At 30.3% G+C, this 20,979-nt stretch overlaps 1 protein-coding gene across 2 annotated transcripts; it reads left to right on the plus strand.

Annotated features, from left to right (window-relative positions):
• The first annotated feature begins 1,420 nt into the window (after positions 1 to 1,420).
• Positions 1,421 to 16,883, plus strand: LOC111619521 (RNA exonuclease 4-like). 2 transcript variants are annotated; one of them, XM_023361251.1, is made up of 7 exons: positions 1,421 to 1,539; positions 1,638 to 1,734; positions 6,086 to 6,205; positions 8,708 to 8,895; positions 10,813 to 10,901; positions 13,757 to 13,906; positions 16,735 to 16,883. In XM_023361251.1, exons 2-7 carry the CDS (start codon positions 1,667 to 1,669, stop codon positions 16,852 to 16,854), a joined length of 735 nt encoding a protein of 244 aa, XP_023217019.1. In that variant the 5' UTR covers positions 1,421 to 1,539; positions 1,638 to 1,666; the 3' UTR covers positions 16,855 to 16,883. The 2 variants fall into 2 exon arrangements, with proteins under 2 accessions (XP_023217019.1, XP_023217018.1); XM_023361250.1 differs by lacking the exon at positions 1,421 to 1,539 and having other exon boundaries at positions 1,574 to 1,734.
• The last annotated feature ends 4,096 nt before the right edge of the window (positions 16,884 to 20,979 follow it).

A 20,979-nucleotide genomic window follows, 5' to 3' on the forward strand; every position in this document is an offset into this window, starting at 1 on the left:
TAAACATTCATATAAATTAAAATATATAATCTAGGTTAAGGCTTTTATGTCCAACAGATGGCACTACGAGTATGACGCCCTAAGTTTGCTTTTCTGTGAGGCATTATGATTTTCTGTGAAAATGAACTAAAGCAGATCATCTTCTATCTATCTATATAAATAAAAATGTAATGTTCGTTTGTTCCTACCGATTCCTTTGAAATTTTGACACAACACTGCATTCGAATACGCACGTGTTTTTATATAATATACGTGTCGAAATTCCCTCCACTGAAGGGAGATGGTTAAGATTAAGGCTTACCATAAAGAACTCTGCTTCTATTTATACTATTTTAGATGCGGGTTTTTGCGTTTTTGATTGCGTTTTAATAGGGTACGTCAACAGAATGTACACTAAGAAGGGATTTTTCGATATTCCCCCCGGGGGGAGAGGGACAGGATTAAGGCTTACTGTGAAGAACTTGGCTTCTATTATACTATTTTAGATGCGGTTTTTTGCGTTTTTGATTGCGTTTTAATAGCGTACGTCAACAGAATGTACACTAAGAAGAAATTTTTCGAAAAATTCTCCCCCCCCACGGGGAAGTGTTATAAATTTATAATAGATACATTTTGAGCCACAACAACTCGTGGCGGGGTCTGCTAGTACAATATAAAAAGTGTTATTTTTTCTTGAGAAGATAAGTGATCAGGCTCCTAATGTCTCGGGTCCACCTTCCACCTGTGTGAATCCGCCATCGGAGCTGAAGCAATGTGGATAAGCAGCTTTTTAGAGTTTTTGACTGACAAGTGAGCGAAATGGTGATTTGTTATTGTTGGAATAATCATTTTTTCATAAGTGATTTTCTTATTTGCTGGATTAAATTTATCAAATATATGTTCAAATTTGAAATATATTGGATATTAAATATTTGCAAGAAAGTTACACTACTTTTGTAAGAAGTTTAGAGATGTTTATAACAGTACATAATTATCAGAAATGATTTTTAAAAAAATATTTAAACAAAATTATGCCAAGTAATTCTTCTATTCGTAATATGTTAATTGGTATTAAAAAATGTGGATTAACTTAATTTAAAAAAATCGATGATAAAGTTTGCTCCCAGAGATGTTTAATATTAACAATTTATCAGTTTATAGTATAAAAATTTAGAATTTTGATATTAATTAAATTGATTTTCATCTTTTAATGTTTATATTTATTAACTCGTTAAGAATATTTATGTATATGTAGAGTCAAAAGTCTTTCTTTATAATGCTATCATTTGTAATTCACAAAATAATATCTAAATGTTCATTTAACATATGGATGCAGTCCTGTCACTCATAGGCTTCTGTTTTATGTAGTAAGATTGAAAGATTTACACCGCTAAATGGTTCGCGTTTTATATCTTCATCTGGTATGTGATGACCTTTGAGTCTCCAGAAATAAAAATCAAATGGAAACCTGAGTTCAGAGAACTAGAAAACCATTTTATGATACCATCATAGTCATTATTGCAACCTTTGACTCATATTTATGTAATTGTTATTAACAATGTAGGCTCTGTATTGTTATAAATTTATTATTGCTTTTTGTATATTTTATTGAAAAATCCAAATTTTTAAAATAATTTTAGAATTTCAAATTTATCTAGTTAAACGGAAGAAATCTGACATTAGTAAAATGGAAAAAAGGAAAGGAGAACATTTCAATCAAAATAATGAAACTGAAAAGAAAAAGAAGTATCTGAAGTAAGTTAAATGACTATCATTTAACCTTTTAATTAAATTCACAAATAAAAACTATATAAACATAGAGCAATAAACTGCATTTGCACTTAACAAAAGTATTGATACGATATTTATCTAGAGAAAGGGATGTACAGCCAGTACAGATATAGCATCTCTTGATTGACGCGCGAAATTAATTGCGGCAATCCCTTTATATATGTGACAAAGTTTTAATTAACGCGGCTTTACCAGCTGTTTTTACTGAACATCAATACCGTATTTGGTTAACGCGGATTTTGATATACGCGGCAGCATCGAAGGCTTAATTAACCCTGTTAACCAAGGGATACCCGTACCCGTAATAAGTTTTTTCTATCTGATCTCGATTTTTATGTACCTAACTCCATTTAGGGAAAAATTTTGAATTGAAATCATATAACTTTTGGTCCAAGCTGGAAATTCATATATAGTTAATTGAAGACTCTGTCCCTTAAGTTTTCCATATCTGAGCTTGAGTATCATCCATCTAACTCAGTTCTCGAGATTAACAAAGGACAGACGGACAGACAAACGACAGCAGCGAGAATGTATAGGCCTGCAATTTGAAAATTTCAGCTCAATTAGTATTGTTAGTTATTCAGTTTTATTTGGCAATCGGTAGTTTTTGCTGAACACATTGAATCTTGTCAGCTCACTTATATTAAGCAACAAGCAGTTCAGACAATATTTGAATTGAAGACATTGTGGAATTGCCAGGTTCTGTCATCTAACACCCACTTTTAAATTTAGTGACTATGGTCATTCCTGTCTAAAAAAAATCAGTTGGCCAAAGATTGCACACTTGTGATTTCGGCAATTGTACTTGATATTTTCAAATTAATTTCACGGCACCATTAGATCGTAAGGCAGAAATTTCAATTTTTGTGTTACATGGTATTTTAGTTTCATGATAATGGGTTCTTTTTCGCAGCTGCCATGTTCTGTTTTATGGCAGTCGGCGCCTAATTCAATTGTGCTTCAAAGAAAACAATTTCTTTCTTACATGTGCTTTACTACGAATTTATACTTCATTCGTATATTGAATTCACCTTCGACACGCACGTAATTATCGTTCTGCTTACTGCAACAGAACACTAATAATTTTGCCAAATTGTGTTTAGAGTATTATATTAATTTTAATTATAGTAAGTAACAGTTAGTTGATTAACTTGGAAGTGTCCAATGCTTGCTGTTTCTGATCTGTAAATTTTTATGCGTGTTTTAAATTAAAATTTTATCTTTTGTGAAATACACATTTTCGTGTATCCATGAAATTAAATCTCTAAAGGAAAAAAATACGCGAAAAAACGAAAACGTCGTTTTCACTCGTTGCTACGGCCAAAGTTTCTATTTTCTAACGAATAATGAAAGTACCAAGGCCTTGGACTAGCATATTGGCGTCGGTTTCATTCTTCTCGATCTTAAGAAAAGAAAAAAAAATCCAGCAACGAGTTGCCTAATTTTTTCAACAACATTTGGTGGCGACTTCTCTTATTTCATTTTAAAATCTTTTAATATTTTTAACTATTATAACATGGCAAAAGCTTAATTTTCAGGGTAAGGATGGGTTTTATAAAAAATTGTAAATGCTAACAACGAGTAAAATCATCATTAAGTCCGATCCTATTCGAGATTTGACACACGACCCCCTTTATCATTCCTCTCCTTGACCTTTAACTGCATCAATCCCCTAATAAACAATCCTCCCTGAGAAATTTCAGAAATTTACGACAGAAAGCATAGGAGTTATTAAACTTCAAACAGGATGAATAAAATCATTTCCCCCACACACATCCATAATTACAGGAAAAAACACCGAAATTTTCTTAATTTCTCCACGTTTCAAGGTATCCTGAGCCAAAAAATGCAAAAATCTTAGGGAGATTTTTTTTGGCCGATCGCCATGCTTTCCCTCTTATATATAACAGCCGGAGAAAGTAATAAGAACCGTCTAGTTTAGAAAACGCTGTATTTTCATTGGTAACAATTGTCTCGATTATAAAAAAAAGGAATAACAGTATCCGTTTACTACTGCGTTTTCGGATTGAAATCCGTGAAACGACGAAGTTAAATGAAAGGAAAAAAAATTAAAACTTTAGCAGAGAATAGTTTCGATCCACTGCGTCACTCTGCTTCCGAAAATCTAAGAGGCTGTCGCGATTTTATAGTTTCTATTTAAAATACAGACGTTAATTCTTTGCTACTAATATAAATAATGATGATGAATATATTCGAAATGTTACACAATGAAATGACTGGAACTAACAGCAGTTCCCAGTAGCATAACTCGATTTTTCTAATTTGAATTTTTAAAACTTAGATGAAAAACACATCGTGTAACTTTATTAATTTGTTCCTCATCATTCTGTCAAACTGAAGCATTTACTTCACTTTCGTCTGCACTATGAATGTTTGCTCTCATTCATCAAAAATTTATGAAAATTTCAAGTACAAATAAGAAAATCATACAAAATGAAATATTGAAACTGTAAAAAAAAATCAAATTATAAAAACTGAGTACTAAAACATTACAGATCTAATCTAATTTAAAGAAAAAGTTATATTAAAAATTCTTTGAGTGTTTAATTTAAAAAAAATTTAAAAATAAACATCTTACGAAAGCTGTAAATGATGCCTCTAGAAAGTTTTGAGAAAAGTGCAATGGTTCAGATGTAGTGGAATGGCAAAGATACAATGGCTACGTTCAGCAGAGTCAACAAACTCAGCGAAGGTGTTTCAATCGATAGCTGTTATATAGTTTTATCTGCTGAAAGATGAGTGCGTTATTAGTTTAAAAAAATAAGTTGAATTTTTAGATAGACACCTTACTTTTAAATTAATAATTTCTCAATAAAAAAAAATACAATAACGTTTAGAATGGAATGCTCTAACTCGTAAGGCCAAATTATGAGTAAAATAAAATAAAAGGCGACTTAAAAGTTGATATTCTGTCACTCTAAAAATGCTTCTGGAAAAATTTTCTGTCTGAAATTCCAAAGTTATGTCAGTTACGAGTATTCCAGTTTGATTTTAACAAACTTTGTGGTGGCTTAGGTGTAACTTTTTAATAAACCATTTATTGAAAAAAAAGCAGAAATGTTCGAAAAATAACTACACGGCAGACAATTCCCTATATCGATTTTTATTAGTCGCTTAGATCATAAATATTATAAATGCAAGAATATCGAAGACATTTCCCACCCCTTGTAATAGTTAGCAAATCGCCTTCTTAACTCGGCATTTAAACCGACCTTCACCTACTCTTCCTTTCATAACAAGTTTCATTTTTCTTTGTCGTTCTTCTGCCCACGTCGTTTTTTTATGAATTAATCAATGTGCGAGTATTTACGTTATATCGTAAGTGTCTTGTTCAATCCGTTTGCTATTTAGAATTCAATTAAAATGAGAATTTTACGCCCGAAAAGATAAATAATATACTATATATTCCCTGTATATTAATTATACAGTATATGCTACGTATAATATCTGATGGATATTAAAAAACTGTTCTTTTTGTGATAGGTAGATAAACACAACTCGCACTTAAATACTTTTATTATTATTTTCTCAACGCTGTTGTCGTCCTTTATGTGCTTGCTTGCCTTAATATGCCTCTTTAAACTATGTCTATGACTATATTTTAAACCATACTCAATACATTCCATTTTATTTAACATATAACGAGTTTCTCGACGTTGACGATATGATAAACCCGCTAGTTTTACTCTTCGGATCGAACTAAAAAGCGGACGTTGGCCCACCAGTTCCGTTCCCTAAACACTGATGGTTCGATCGTGGGTTCGAGCTTCGCCAATAAAGTTTTTCGGGTTTTCGCCATATCTCTAATACCTAAATAGCTAGCGTTACCCTTAAAGAACCTCCCGGCAGGCTTTTCCCCAGCCCTTCGCGATTAATTTTGTATAGTCAAGCAAACAACCTTTGGCCGGCTCTTCCGAAGATTAGCGATTACACAATAATCTTCATATTAATCCCGATACGAGATAGAGATAAAAGCTGACGTTGCGTATGCGCTACAGTGCGAAGAACTTGACATTAACGCTCATTCAGGGGCTAGATGTTTGTCATAATGTTGGGCGGCCATAAGAAAGAAGCCATTTAGAGAGGACTAGTGGGAGAAAACATGGTATCAGAAAACAGGTAGACGCGAGTTACCTAAAAAGACTTGATGTACTTATGATTTTTGAGTAAAACTCCAAATTTTTAATGTATTTTGTATTTTATTAAATTTAATTGAATAAAATCTTTGATTTCTGACAGGCTCCTGCTAACTTTATTATTATTATATAAAACTAATTATAAATAATATTTTCAGGATTACTAAAGATAAAGAAATTTCGTTTGACAGTATTGATAAAGATCATTTCGATTTGTCTCAAGGAAAACCTGGAAATTCTTCAAATGATACACCTGTTAGAGCAGGACAGCAAACAAAGTAAGATGTATATTTAAAAAAATATAAAAATATAGAAATACTTCTTCAGATAGAATTTCGTTTTAAAATAAATTATACAGTCAAACCTCAATATAGTATGTACCATCTCGTAGATCAGTGGTCTCCAAAGTGGAGTAAGCGTATCCCAAGGGGTACACAAAGTGATATTTGGGGGGTACGCCAAGTTTCCCTTCAAAATACTGTACGTGTGTCCTATACAGTCAAAATACTGTAATCCTAATTCAAATTGTAAATTTGTAATTTAATTTAAATATATGTTTATTATCTAAAATTAATAATCTTATTTTTGACTAACATACATACATTCACATAATATATATATATATTATATTATATTCATTATATTATATTATATTATATTATATGGGTACAACTTATAATTATTTTCATCTTAGGGGATAGGGGTACGCGATCAAAAAAGTTTGAAGATCACTGTCGTAGAGCACCAATGAATACTCACGAATAAGGTTAGGGCAGGTAATTGCGCCACACTGCGCCGTACTAATTATGCCACATAAGTATATCACGGTTAGTATATGAAATTGTTAATAGAGTATGCTGTATCTTAAGGCATAACTACTGAATTTCATCCATAGAAACGAACCAACTTGAAGTGTTTTGCTTAGTTTTGTAGCTATCAATATCATTTTGTTCCGTGGAAACTTCTCTGCTATAATTTGCAGGTTTGTTTGACTGTGGGTTGTAAAGAATTCTTTTGAAGGCAAAAACTTTTATGTATAGTCATTTTTAAGTAAATTTAATGTACTTTAAGAATTTATCATCAGTTTTTGTTGATAAATATTCTGAAAGAACAGAAAAATGGATTATTTGTGAAATGACAAACGTTGTTCAAATTACATATTTTTCTGTTCTGAATGTTATCAATAAATTTATTGATGTAAAAATTCTTTTCTTAGATATTTGTTTAATTTCTTAAAATGTAGTGATAAGAAAATTAGATGTTTTTTATGTTCTGTACTATCATAAATTAGGATAAACTCTTTAGCATGCATTATTTAAACATTTTAAACAGTGAACCTTATTTTCACTTCTCAAAATTAATTGAAAATAATTTATTTGGCTGGAGTATTTACCTGCAATGCTTGGTAAGTACGCCATATTGCCGAAATTTAAAAAAATAACCGCTGTAAGGTTGGAAAAAAGAATAAAGTTCCGAAATATTTGTTTCTTATTGATAAAGCATACTTCTTAGTCCTCACAAAACTTTAAAAAAAATTGAGAAATCTTATGATGGCCTAATTATCTTCACTTACCTAATTTAACAGCGAATCATCGGATATCTGTAGATTTCTAATACATATTGCAAACAATATTGATATACCTTAACTCTGTTTTATGTCTTGTACTCACAACCTTAAACTTATGCATAAACCTTGTTACTACATTTAAATCTTATTAAGTTACTTTAGTTTAGTGCCGCTTTTAAACAATCCAAATACAGTCAAACCTCCATTTAACACCATCAAATGGTTTGACTGTATTTGAAAGGATCGCGCAGTATTTTTTACCTTTGGCTTTACAGATTCCAATATTATAGATTTTAAAAACAGAACTAAGTTTATAGATTTCTCTTTGAAGGAACGAAACATTATTTATTTTAATTTCAAATTATCTATTAAATATTAATTAAAATAAAAGATAGTTTTTAATTTTTGAATACAGCGCCCGATTAACCAAGGTTCCACATCATCCAAGACAAATCTATATCTGAATACTCTACTTTTCTGATAGTGTAATTAATAAAAGTTTAAAGCGATAACACGTTTTACAAAATGATTTGTTTCCGTTACGATTTATTATTTAATTTCAATGTGAGACAAACGTACAATAAGAATAAAAATGTATATTGAATGTATTTGCAGTATAATAAATGTAAAAATTGTTTTTTGCATACAGTATGATTAAAGTTACTAAGGGCATAAAAAAGTTGAATCGTTTTTTCTTTTTTATAATTAAATTAGATACTTAATAACAATACTTAGGTGATAACAATAACCTGAATATACTAACACTTTATATATAAAATACAGAAGATACAAAAGCATCTTCACTTTCGCCCTTTGCAACACTAGGAACTAACAGTCTTCCTTTGCAGAGACGACCTTTTTTTTGTAGATTACGACACTGCTACAATATACAAAATAGTTAAAAATGTTTACTGATGATAAGCCATTGTTAGTTCCTGGTGTTGGAAAGGGCGGAAATGAAGACGTTTTTGTATCTGTATTTTTTTTTATTGTAAATATACCGTCTGCCATTTTAAAATTAAGTATATAAATTTTCAATATACTAAATTTGAATGTCAAATGCCATTCCAATTGAGTATATTCAGAGTATATGCCATTGATAAAAGTAAATAATCAAGTATATATTTTTTTCCTTTATGTAAAATTATTGCATATGTTAATAATTTTTTTTTTTAAATATTAAATACTTAATGTTTTACTTTAATATTTTTAGTCAAATAACCAATGTGGTAGCGATGGATTGTGAAATGGTGGGGGTAGACAAAGGTTCAATGCTTGCCAGAGTGTCAATAGTAAATTCTATGGGATGCTGTATATATGACAAATATGTGAAACCAAAGAAAACTATTACTGACTACAGAACTGCCGTCAGCGGAATCAGACCAAAAGATTTAATAAATGGTAAATTTCTTTTTTACATTATCACACATCGCTGAAAGTCCACAGATTAAAATTTATCTAATTGTGTGATCAAAATTTTGTGATTATGCAATTTAATATATTTGATTCCATAGACGCAAATAACCGCATTATTAAAGTCCTCAGAAGACAGCAGTTATTAAAGTTTCATATGTCCAAAATTTGAATATTTGTCCAGAATACATTTTAATTTGTGACTTTTCATTTGGACTATGAATATGTTGCCAGTTAGGATCCATAGTTCTGATGTTACAGTAATTAAATATTATTTTAAAATAGTATTCAGACTCTTAAATTATAAATTATGTACTGTAATTAAATTTTAAATTGTATCTGCAAATCCGGATTGAGTCTAATTAGAACCTTATAATTTACGGTCAGTACTGTTTGAATTGGTGTTTCCAGTAGTGGATCGAGAAGTCTTCAAGAGAAGCTCAAAAATTAAAAACATTTGAATTAGTATCTTTATATCAGTATAAGTATCTTTAATAAGTATCTTTATATCAACATATGCACAACAATTGTATTACAAATGGTCTGAAATACCATTTTTTACGTTAACATTATGGATGTTTTCAAGCAAATAGCTGTACTTGATAGATTTTGTTGGTATATAAAGAGTTTATGTAGAAATTGTAATAGAAACTTGAGATTGCCTGATTATGGCTAAAAACATTTTTTTTTTTTTTTTGGTAAAATAAATGTTTTGGAAGAAATAGTCATTTAAGAATTTAAAAGTTAACAATAATGTCTAGTTTTGTGGAATACGAAAAATGTTTCTATTGTAATTTAAAGTTTGATTTGTAAAAAAATAAAGAAATAAATTAAAATTTTTAAGCCCTCGTAGCACTTCCCTTGGATCTGCCACAGGACGTTTTTTATATCTCTCACAAGTTAACTGGCCATGCTGGTCAACTCTACCCATGAGGAACAAAATTATGAATAGTTATATTGTATATCCTTATACGTTGATGCATTATCTTGACAGTAGACTTTACGAATTTTCGACTTTAAGACAAAATACATATAACAAGTCAAATGTCTGAAAGTATAGAGAAAAACTTTTAGAATAAAATGTATTGAAATAAAAACTTTTTAGTTGTTTACAATGAATGTAATATAATTCATAAAACAACGATTAAAATATTTAAACGTAGAGTAAAATAAAAAGAAACAATAAATATTATTTTCTGTTATTTTGGTTTTGTGTTTTTGCTAATAACAAAATCAAAACTAACTACACATTGCTGTACAATAGTTCAAAATTTTTATTTGTCAACTGAAAAGTTAAGTTTGAATTTGACACATCGCGGCTTTGCTTTGATAGCGACACAACTAAAAATAAATAATTTTGCTTTTTTAACATAAATAAACTCTTTTGGTAAAGTACTTTATCATGTAAAATGGCATATTTCTACCTCATTAGATTCCAGATCAGAGATCAGATGAGTGTTATGTGTATGCAACTGTTAGTCAATTAGAATTTGTTAATTTTACAAAGGAAGCATTTAACTTCGTTTAATTATGTCCCTGTCAAAGCAAAGCAGCGATATGAAATGCAGTTTAGAATTGTCAAAGTGTAATCTGCAAGTTGCTTGAAAGTTGAAGACCACTTTATATATTTATTACATAGCAAACAGTTGCAATCAATTGTATGTTTTGCTATAAAATACATCACCATTACTCATGTATATTTCATTCATTTCTCAAGTTGGGTATTTTAATTATAAGTTAAAACAATATATTTAATTTTTTACAATGTTATTTATGTAAGATAGTTTTATGAACATTTCATAATATATGTATTAGTTTTGTTTCATAATAGCATTTCATAATAATAATTATTTTATAATAATTTATTATTATTAAATTTTAAATATACTAAATGTTTTGCAACAGGTGAAGAATTTGAAGTCGTACAGAAAGAAGTAAGTGATATTTTAAAACAAAGGATTCTTGTTGGACATGCTATACATAATGATTTAAAGGTAATAATGACATAGTTGATATGAAAAAATTTTGTTTTTCTAAAAGATAGCGCAAAAAAATATATATTATACTTAAAACTTTTGTAAAATACAATAAATAAGAAGTTAAGATAAATTGCAAACAACATTAAATTTCTGTATTACTGGAAGTTTGAATTATTTTATTAGTGAAAACATTATCTAAATACAATAGCAACGTCCACTAGTTAGTTGATATTGTATGTAAATATATTTTCTACATTAATGTTATCAGTGGCGTGCCGTGACATTTGATGATAGGGAAGCTGTGTTTCTGTAAGAAGCTGAATTTTAAAAGCAATCAGTTAATTGCGCGTTAGTGATGGTCTAGGGTCTATTCATATTCGTTTGTTCGATAATCCAGTAAAAACCGTAGACTTCTCTAAATGTATTTCTAATATTACAATTAAATTCTGAATCGCTAGCCAGGATATAAGGACTACAATTAAAAATAAAATAATAAAAACTTACTTGGTGAAATAAAATGTGTAGTGGATATACGTACAGTACATACCTGGTACAAAATATTCAATTGTATGATCATACTTTTAAAGAAAATTATAATTAAATATAGCTTTGTAAAGAAACGTACATAAATATAACATAAAATATTCTTTAAAGTACTTATTAAATCTTAAAACAATCCACTTAGTCAAATGGCTACGAGTGGATTAATGGATGGAATCAAAGTAGTTGCAGTGCGTGCATAAACGCGGCCTTGCCAAATCCCGAGGGTGCCGATGCCGGTCTATGTCAAATGCTTCTTTTGTCGCATCACTAGTATACCTCAAAGGACCCGACAGGGTTGTAAATTTTACACGTTTCTCGCCATAGCTGTAAAAATCTAAATATGTTAAACTTAATACTAAGTAGATTGTCCGTCATTTGTTTTCTAACTAATTCGTTTTAGGGCAAACCGTTTTAGGGTGTCCACGAAAATTTCCAAAATTTACTTTTCAGTCATTCTCATTGAACTGGAAAAATTTCTGACTTTGTTACATCTAATATTACGAAGAAATCAGTCCCCACTGTACTCGGCTAGAGATTGGTTCGGTTAAGCTTTTGTTTAAGTAATATTCCGGCTGTTTCAGCAGGGTTTTATTTAGGTCCGTAATTCCCCAATCTCTTAATTATTTAACTACTTCTTAAATAGAAATAAGTCTAAACCGGTTTCTTTGTACTTGAATATTTGTAGTTTTGGGAAAGAAATTTTTATGACAACAGATACATAAATCGTAAATCTATGAATTACTGTATAAATTCTAGAGCATTTTTTGTACCTCGTGCATCTCATTCATTAAATTTTGTTGTAAATGTTGCTACCAAAGTAACAGTTATTTTTTTAACCTTGTACAAGAATTGTGCGCGTTTTTTCTGCATCCCCTTATAGATGGGACATACTAAATCGTAATATCGTTTAACATTGAAATGTGTAAGTAATAGAAAATGGGAGAGCTGGATAAAAGCAGAATAAATATATCAAATATTTTAATGGATTTTTTTAAAACCTTTGTCACAGAACTATCATAACACAGAACTAACACAGAACTATCATAAAAATATACCAGTACAGTACTCCTATCGGTTGGGTTAAGTTAAAATTTACTCGAGATTCACATAATGGGGCGAGGGCGGCCAAATATCTAACATGCAGGCTGCTAATAGCCCGGAACCAGTCCTGGATAGAATCATTGGAAGCGTTATACGATATTTTGGTGTGTAGCGTCCACCAGCTAAACCTCCTGAGGATGGTGCTCTGTAAAGCGCATGCGCGAATGCGTATAATCTAGCTTCTTGGAAGCTGTCCCGTATTCGACAATGCAGCGCTTGCATTTCGCCACTGATATTCGAATATACAATAGCAACCTTATCGTTTTTTTTACATGTAGTATAGAAATTTGTAATAAGATACATAATGCGGTTATAATAAAATATTAATTTTAATTAATTCAAAGTACGTACGTCAAAATATGAAAGTAGTCGCTCAATATGTATTTATATTTTAGAAAATACAAAGGAAGTGGCGCTTCCACCGCTTCCCAGGATGGCATGCCACTGAATGTTATGTAAAGTTAGTTGTAGTTACATAATTGTAAAGAATTTTCGCTACATAAAATTAAGTGTTAGAGGGGTACAATGGATATCCCACTCTTACTTCTTCCACTTTTCCCCGCATTTTCCATTTGTATTCTATCTCTTGTTCTTAGACTATCTCTGGGGAAAAAGCATCAAACATAAATTATATAATACATCATAATTTTAATTGATTAACGTTTTAACTAACTCTTTTAGATAACAATAATTATAGATTGTTAAATTTTTAACAGGCTATGATATACAGTAAAATTATTTTCTTGAATTAATTTTTATGAAAGTTTTGTTTGTATTGTATTTGTAATGTATAATGCAACTAACATTAAGTGAATTACAGTAGAACCCCTCTAGTCCGCCCTCGGCTAGTTCGTCACTCCGGTTAATCTGACCGTGGTCGGAGTCGAGAAACTTGTCCCGACTCGTCAGTGACTCACCGTCCGTAGCGTTCTTCTGTGTTCGTTACAGTATATGTTTTACATTGTGTGTACGTGTAGAGTTTTGTGTGTGTTTTCAATATGTCAGGAGTGAAACGTAAACACGTTACTCTTTCATTAAATGAAAAATTAGCAGTGCTGCAAAGACTGGACAAAGGGGAAGATTGTTTATTTTACTTTTTTCTGATAATCCGACCTTTTTTGCGTTCCGACCATACCCCCAGTCCCAAAGGTGACGGATTAGAGGGGTTCTACTGTATATTATGTAATGTAACTTTCAAAGAATTATATTATCATATTGTAATGCAGGTTCTTCGTTTGAGCCATCCTAAAAACAAAATTCGAGACACAAGTAGATATGAATATTTCTGTTCATTAACAAGAAATAAGACACCATCTTTAAAAACTTTGGCAATGGAAATATTAAAAGTAAAAATTCAAGAAGGGGAACATGATTCTGTAAGTTTGATTTTAGTTTTTTTCTTTCTTTTATATCATTTTTATAAATAAAATATTGTGTACGGTTCTTCTCGCTTTTGCTAAAAATCTTTATAAAACAACACATTCGGCATGAAATTATTTGAAGTGGGTATTTATAACACGTTATACAGGATATGAAATTCATTTATACATATTAATATAAAGTTAGTAAAATAAAAACGCATTCTGTCCCTGAAAAATTATTTCAATTATGTAATTGGGCTGCAATGTACAAATTACTATACAGTGGTACCTCAGGATACGAAATTAATCCGTTCCGAAACTTAGATCGTATCATGAAAATTTCGTAAGGTGGATCATCTTTTCCCATACGATTACATGTAAAACCAAATAATTCGTTCCAACGCGAAAAACATACTCAAATTAAAGCCAAGTAATACATTAAAAAAATAACTGTAGTAAGAAAAACAAATGAAAAATGCGAACTAATGTAACGTCGTATGGTGAGTTTTTGTTCGTATCGTGCAGCAAAAATATGTTCGAATTTCATGTCGTATCCTGAAAATTTCGTATCCTGGGGCGTTCGTAACCTGAAGTACCACTGTACATTTACACTGTCATCTGTCTGTTTGTCTCTTTGTTAATCTCGAGAACGGAGTTAGTAGCTGAAAATCGAGACCAGATGTTGAACGTTTAGGGACTCGAATAACTTGAAGTGGGTATTTATAACACGTTATACGTTATATCTATATACGTGGTTTGGATTATTTGATTATTTGAGGACTTTCTACGGGAAATTGACTCATATTTAGATGTTACTAACGCGAAGAAAACACGGAAAACTCCACGTGGCCAGCCGGTTGATGAAGCGCGAAGTGTTCAATGGTATCATCCACTCGTCACAGGCGAGTCCCGAAAGTCACGTGATATTTTTAATTAAAAGATAATTAAAAATTGCAGCGATGTCAGAATAAATAATTGCTCTTGTGAAATGTATTAATATTGAGCACATGATGACTGTTACTGTATTTTCTCACATAGAGCAACATACCGGTTTAACTTTTTTTTTAACTCTTTCTTCTCTGTGATCACTAAATGGGCCGCTTTTTGCAGGCCCACAATGAGGCGTCCGGGAGCCCGACATATCCGGTCGGATCACCCCGAAAAATTTCTGTGGATTTTTCGACCCGTCTGGATTCGATTCCGGATCCCCCAGAGCGGTAGACTGTCATCCGGTCTAAATACCGGTTTAACTCAGGAGTTAACCGGCATATGGGTTTCCATAATAATTAATGGTGCATTTCATTTGCTCTTGTCGATTTTTATAGGCTGCTCTGCTGATAAATTTCCCGAGAAGTATGGTACACACATATACAAAAAAATGTGACTTTTTCATATTTCTCCAGTATATTTCTATTCCAATTTTGAACATAACATATATTTATCTGAACACATTAAAAATTTAAGCAAATACGGGTGGAATAGATCAATTAAGGCACCTTTATGTGAATACCTTAGGTATGTTTAAAAAACACATTCACATAGGTGAAGAGTTCTTGTTTTATCGAAGATTAATAAGCGACATAAAATGAAGTAAAGTGAGGCTAATATACATCAAACAAAACAGTTCCAGGCCCAAATTCTGTTAGTAATACTGGTAACTAGCCAACAAATGAATTAATCTATATATATAAAAATGAATGTATGTCTGTGTGTCTGTCCTTCATGCATTACCACACTGTTTATCCGATTGCCATGAAACTTTGGGAAGTTGTTTAATATACTCCCGCGAAGGTTTCTGGCATAGTACATTTATCCTACGATAGATGGCACGCGTGTATACGAGCATTTTACTGTGTGTTCGATCGATTTCAAATTGTGAAGACCATTTCCTCCCTCTAAAAAATATCTCTATATATGCATTTGTTATTTACGATATTTGTAATAATTTTTGTTTAATCACTTTATTTCAATTAAAATAAAACAATAAATTACAATAAAACGGTTTATTATCCAACTATCAGAAATTTCACAACATGCCAAGGAAGAGAAGAAGGAGCAATTAAATAATCAAAATTATAAAGGATAAAAATATAGACTATATATATAAATGGGGAATATCGCACTTCTGACAATCTCTGCGAGTATGTGGGCTAAATTTAAAGAATCCGTGCTTCTCACATGTACAACTGTATGTGGCCAGCTCACGCGTCAGAAAACCTGATTTATTCGTGTACGCACCAGACAGAAAAACAAAAAATATCGTAAAAGAAGCACTCCAATAAATAAATAGAATTGAAACGACACTTTGAAATGTTTTCCCGATGAAAATGAATAATAATAATAATAATAATAAGTTTCAATAAAAATGATAAAATGTAAATTGAATTTTATCATAACGAGTGTGCTTGAATTTCCTTTCTTCTGAGATCGCAGCAATGCGCGACGGGTAAGCTAGTTCTATATAAGAAAGGTTACAATATTACAACGCATAATTAATTTCTCGTTATAATTTTACTTAAACCTGCATGCCAACTTCATAGGAATTATATGCCGCACGCTAACTAGGACAACCTTTACCCTCCCATTATCGGAGTTAGTGGGGTCTTACTATATTCTCGTATTGATGGATGGTACAGATAATTTTTTTTTTTTGTTAACTAATCAATATAGGCCTATATGAAAAGTTAGGCTAAAATACATATGATTAAATGAAATTTTTTCATAGTGCAACAGAACTTATCTAAATTTTAAGAATATGTGAAGTGGACAAGATGAAGAAACAATGGTTTAAAGTACTGTATTATATGTTTCTAAGACATTTAAAAAATTTCATTTTTTATTAGGTACAGGACGCTCAGACGGCCATGCGACTCTATATCATGTACCGCGAGGAATGGGAAGACAAACTAATTAAAACAAAAAGAGCTGTCAAGAAAAAGAGTTCGAACAAAGAGGATAAATGAGTTATAAATTAATTTATGGATATGTACTTCTTACAATAAATAATTTCAATATAATTCTTGAGATTTTATTATGAAAAAAATATAAAAAATATTAAAAATATTAACATTTTTGAATTGTCATATATATTTCAGGAAAAAAGAAATAAACACTTTATATTTAATTTTAACTATATAATATTATAAACTTTTAATTCTTGTCAGGATATGTAATAGTTAAGGTTAAAAGTCATTAAATATGTTTCAAAAAAGACAAAAATCTGTTTTTGATACGTGATGTATTGGAAGTTAGTTTATTAGATTAGTAGATTAAATGCTATTAAATATGGTCTGATCCTTAAGTGATGTTAATTCACACCTAATCGGTTTTGCAAATGTTAGAATTTTGTATATTCAGTTCTTTTGAAGAGATAATAAAACTTTCTTTGGTTATTTAGATAAACATGTCAGCATTTTATTACTTTTATTTTACAATTTATTTATTTTCATGATAGAAGAATACATTAAGAAATATGTAAGTAAAGAAGATCAGTGCATGACCTGATGCAACAACTTTATTTAATTTATTAACAACTAAAGAAAGGTGACTAACCGTGTATTTCTTTAAGCTTAAAATGATAGTTATATATTTTACGATTTCAAAAATTTAAAGCAGAATAGAATTATAATAGTATACATTACGAATAAATGTAAATAAGAATTTTGTTAACATTTAGCTATATTTATTATCTTTTGCACATTTTAATTATATTAGCTAAAATATAGACTGATATTTTAAGCTAACTTTTACAATGATTCCAATAGTTTTGAAAGCGATTTGATCTATTTTTAGAATGTGATAGACTTTAGTGAATAAATTCTAGAGCAAATATTACCATCTTTTCATGATAGGCAAAATTAATCTAAGATAAATATAACGAGTTCCATAATATCGTTAACTGTAACTTTTAGGAAAATTACTAGATGATGTAGTAAATTAATTAATTGCTATTTCAATTTTTTAATTTACTATCTATAATCTTACTTTATGATATTTTAGAGAAATAAGTCAACATAATTCCTCATCCCTATATAAAACATACTTCCACTATCCATACCGTTTGAATTTTATTAAGTAATTGAAATGTTCTTAATCTGAATAAAATCCATTCACAATGGTGATGTCCATATCGCAAAACACATTTTTGGCATTTCAATAAAGGATTTCCATTGCGTATTAGGGTCTCATAGCGTTCATATTTATTGTTTAGAGCCGTTTATTAATTACGTGTACAATTTTTCAGCCGCTTCTAACCTTCTTCCTTCCTGTCGTGTACAATGATGTGCTTTTCTCAACTCACTTCCATCCTTAAACTGTACACGTAATTAATAAACAGTTTCTTAGTAAAAGTACGATTTAATAAAAAAACAGGAAGTTTTGTATTTTCGCAACATTTAAGAAATTATATGAGATCAGAACAATACAGCTATTGTTGTACAGTTTATACCGGAGCACGCTACTTACACTTTCGATTTATTTATGCACGCTCTTTAATCACTTTGAAGTGGTTACGGTGTTCAGATTGATTGAAAAACATGCAGAAACGTTAACGAACTTTCGTAATTATTCGAGTTCACGTTATGTTTATTTTCTCTATATGTACGGATACACCTGTATTTTCGCCAAGAATCTTTAGCATACCACGTGTCCGAACAAATTCCTATTCGATAGATAATAGCATGTCGAATTATCGAGCAATTATCGGCGACTTTTCAGAGCGTGCCGGATTAACTAACTTCTAATGTACATCATTTCTCTTTTTAATGATTCCAAATCTTCATGTGGCTTCATATATACAAGGTATTTCGAATATTTATCATTTTGCTATAACGTTTTCATACTTACAAGTTTGATTTTTTATTGTATGTAACATGTTAATTGCGATTTTCATACACTGTTTAACGTATTATTGCTGTCAATTTTTATATTGCATCTTCTTGTTGATGTTGATTGACTTCCTAATTGCAGAAGAGCGGACGAAACCGAATAAAATGCACTTATTACCTGAAAATGTAAGCATTCGAACGAATTAAACGTGAAATTTCAATTAAATTGAAACAGGAGAAAACATATGAACGTACCGACAGAAATGGAAAGATTTTAAAAACCATACAAAATTAATTAATTTATTATGTAGCCTTAAGACATGCAATTTAACGAACTTATATTATTCAAATGAAATTTTGTAACGTATCATTGTTTCCCATTTAACACATTGTCATAAAAATAATATGTTTTGATTACTCTGTCATATAACTTCTACTTTATATATTTATCTCTCAATTTATTAAAAAAATTAATATAATGATAGAACTAATTATGTTTAAAATATATTTTTTTCTTTAAATAAGAAAAAATTTTGAAAATAAAATTACTAACTCTTATTATAAAATGCTTCTTTATATGGAAGAACCCTCCCACGAATATCCCAATCGGACGCTTCCCAAATCTTTTCATGAAGTTTAAGAGCTAAAAATAAAATAATTTAATAAGGATTTAAAAGATCGGAGATATTAATTTAAAAAAAAGTAAATGCAATCACTTATCACCTTTAATTTGTCTTGTAAAGTTCTGATTGAAGAAGAAAATATATTCACTTCGATAAAATTTCCATAAAGCTGTCAATCGAAATACAAGATTAAATTAATTAAAAAACATGATATGTATATATTGGTTACAATTATTATAACTAAATAGTGACGATATTGAAAATAATGATCATAATTAATTAATATCTTCAGAGTTAAATTATATAACAGAACTCCACTACTTTGTTAACTCTCATTTGTAAGCAATTTTTAGCATAAGTTAGACTGAATCTGACGATAGGAATATAATTTTGGAGAAAAGATTGATGTCAAGTATTGCCATATGTTATTACTTTTTCATAAATTGTGCTATGAAATTTTGGAAAGCGTTATGGTTTGATGAAGCTTGCCTTTCGGCGAAACAAAAGAAATTGGCCAGTCTTAGAAAATTTCGACAGTTAAATACTGAATATGAATTAAATAAATATTTAGAAATAAAATGAATATTTAATGCTCTGTGTAAAGCTAAGGATCAAAATTACAAAGTGATTAAAGAGCGTGCATCAGTCGGTCAAAACTAGAGACACTCGATCTTTGGAATCAGTTAAATAGATTTCGTCGACAACAGATCTTTCTGAGGAATGAGATTTCAATATACGAACGATATACTTTTTATTCGAATTTATACACTAGTGGAATGAATCTCTACAACCTTACAACCCACTTTTGCTAGAGCCTCAAAACCTGCATTTGAAATTGTTATTGGACTCTCCAATCTCCGATGAAGAGTTAACAGTAGTAATAAATAAGTTGAAAATAAATTCTGCACCGGGGAGTGATAACTTACCACGTATTATGAAGTTCAAGGATCCAGACACGGACCTTTATACTTTATAATAGGTGGCAACATTTGGTGGCGCCATCTGTTATGATATTGTATTTTAAAAACTTTTTATATTTTTAATTATTATAAGATGGTTAAAAGCTTAATTTTGAGGCTAGGGATGGTTTTCATAAAAAAAATTATAAGTGCTAATAACGAGAATAAACGTCATTAAGTCCGACCCTATTGGAAATACATACAACCTCTTTAATCTTATCATCCCTCGACCAATTACCAAATTTCAGTAGCCTCAGTCTTCTTAGTTCACTTCTCACCTCACTGCAAAATTTAAGAAATTTTCGACAAAAGCACAGGAGTTATTAAGCTTTAAAGAGGGTGAACAAAATCGTACACATACATGTACACGCACACACAAATTAACAACCATACATACAGAAAAACCCCCGAATTTTTTCACATTTCCTGACGTTTTAAGAAATGTAAAAAAAATTCCTGATCCACTGAGTACAAATATATAAACTTTTTAGGGTCATTTTCGACTGATTGCCATACTTTTCCTGTGTTATATATAACAGCAGTGAAAGTAAAAGTGCATAAAAGGTGATGACCAATTTAATAGCTAAATATTTTGCTTAATTTTGTTTGTATTCTATAGAGTATATCCAAGTAATAAAATATTTATGTATTTTAATAGTATTTTCTAAAACTCTAAATTA

Source organism: Centruroides sculpturatus, unplaced genomic scaffold, assembly GCF_000671375.1.
Source record: "Centruroides sculpturatus isolate CEXI.00-Female unplaced genomic scaffold, Cexi_2.0 scaffold179, whole genome shotgun sequence".
Taxonomy (NCBI): domain Eukaryota; kingdom Metazoa; phylum Arthropoda; class Arachnida; order Scorpiones; family Buthidae; genus Centruroides; species Centruroides sculpturatus.

Excerpts from the sequence above, each read along its gene's own strand:
- LOC111619521 (XM_023361251.1), top strand. The coding sequence starts at position 1,667 with ATGGAAAAAAGGAAAGGAGAACATTTCAATCAAAATAATGAAACTGAA. Across the intron at positions 1,735-6,085 it reads AAGAAAAAGAAGTATCTGAA|GATTACTAAAGATAAAGAAA; the intron begins GTAAGTTAAATG and ends TAATATTTTCAG. Across the intron at positions 13,907-16,734 it reads AAGAAGGGGAACATGATTCT|GTACAGGACGCTCAGACGGC; the intron begins GTAAGTTTGATT and ends ATTTTTTATTAG.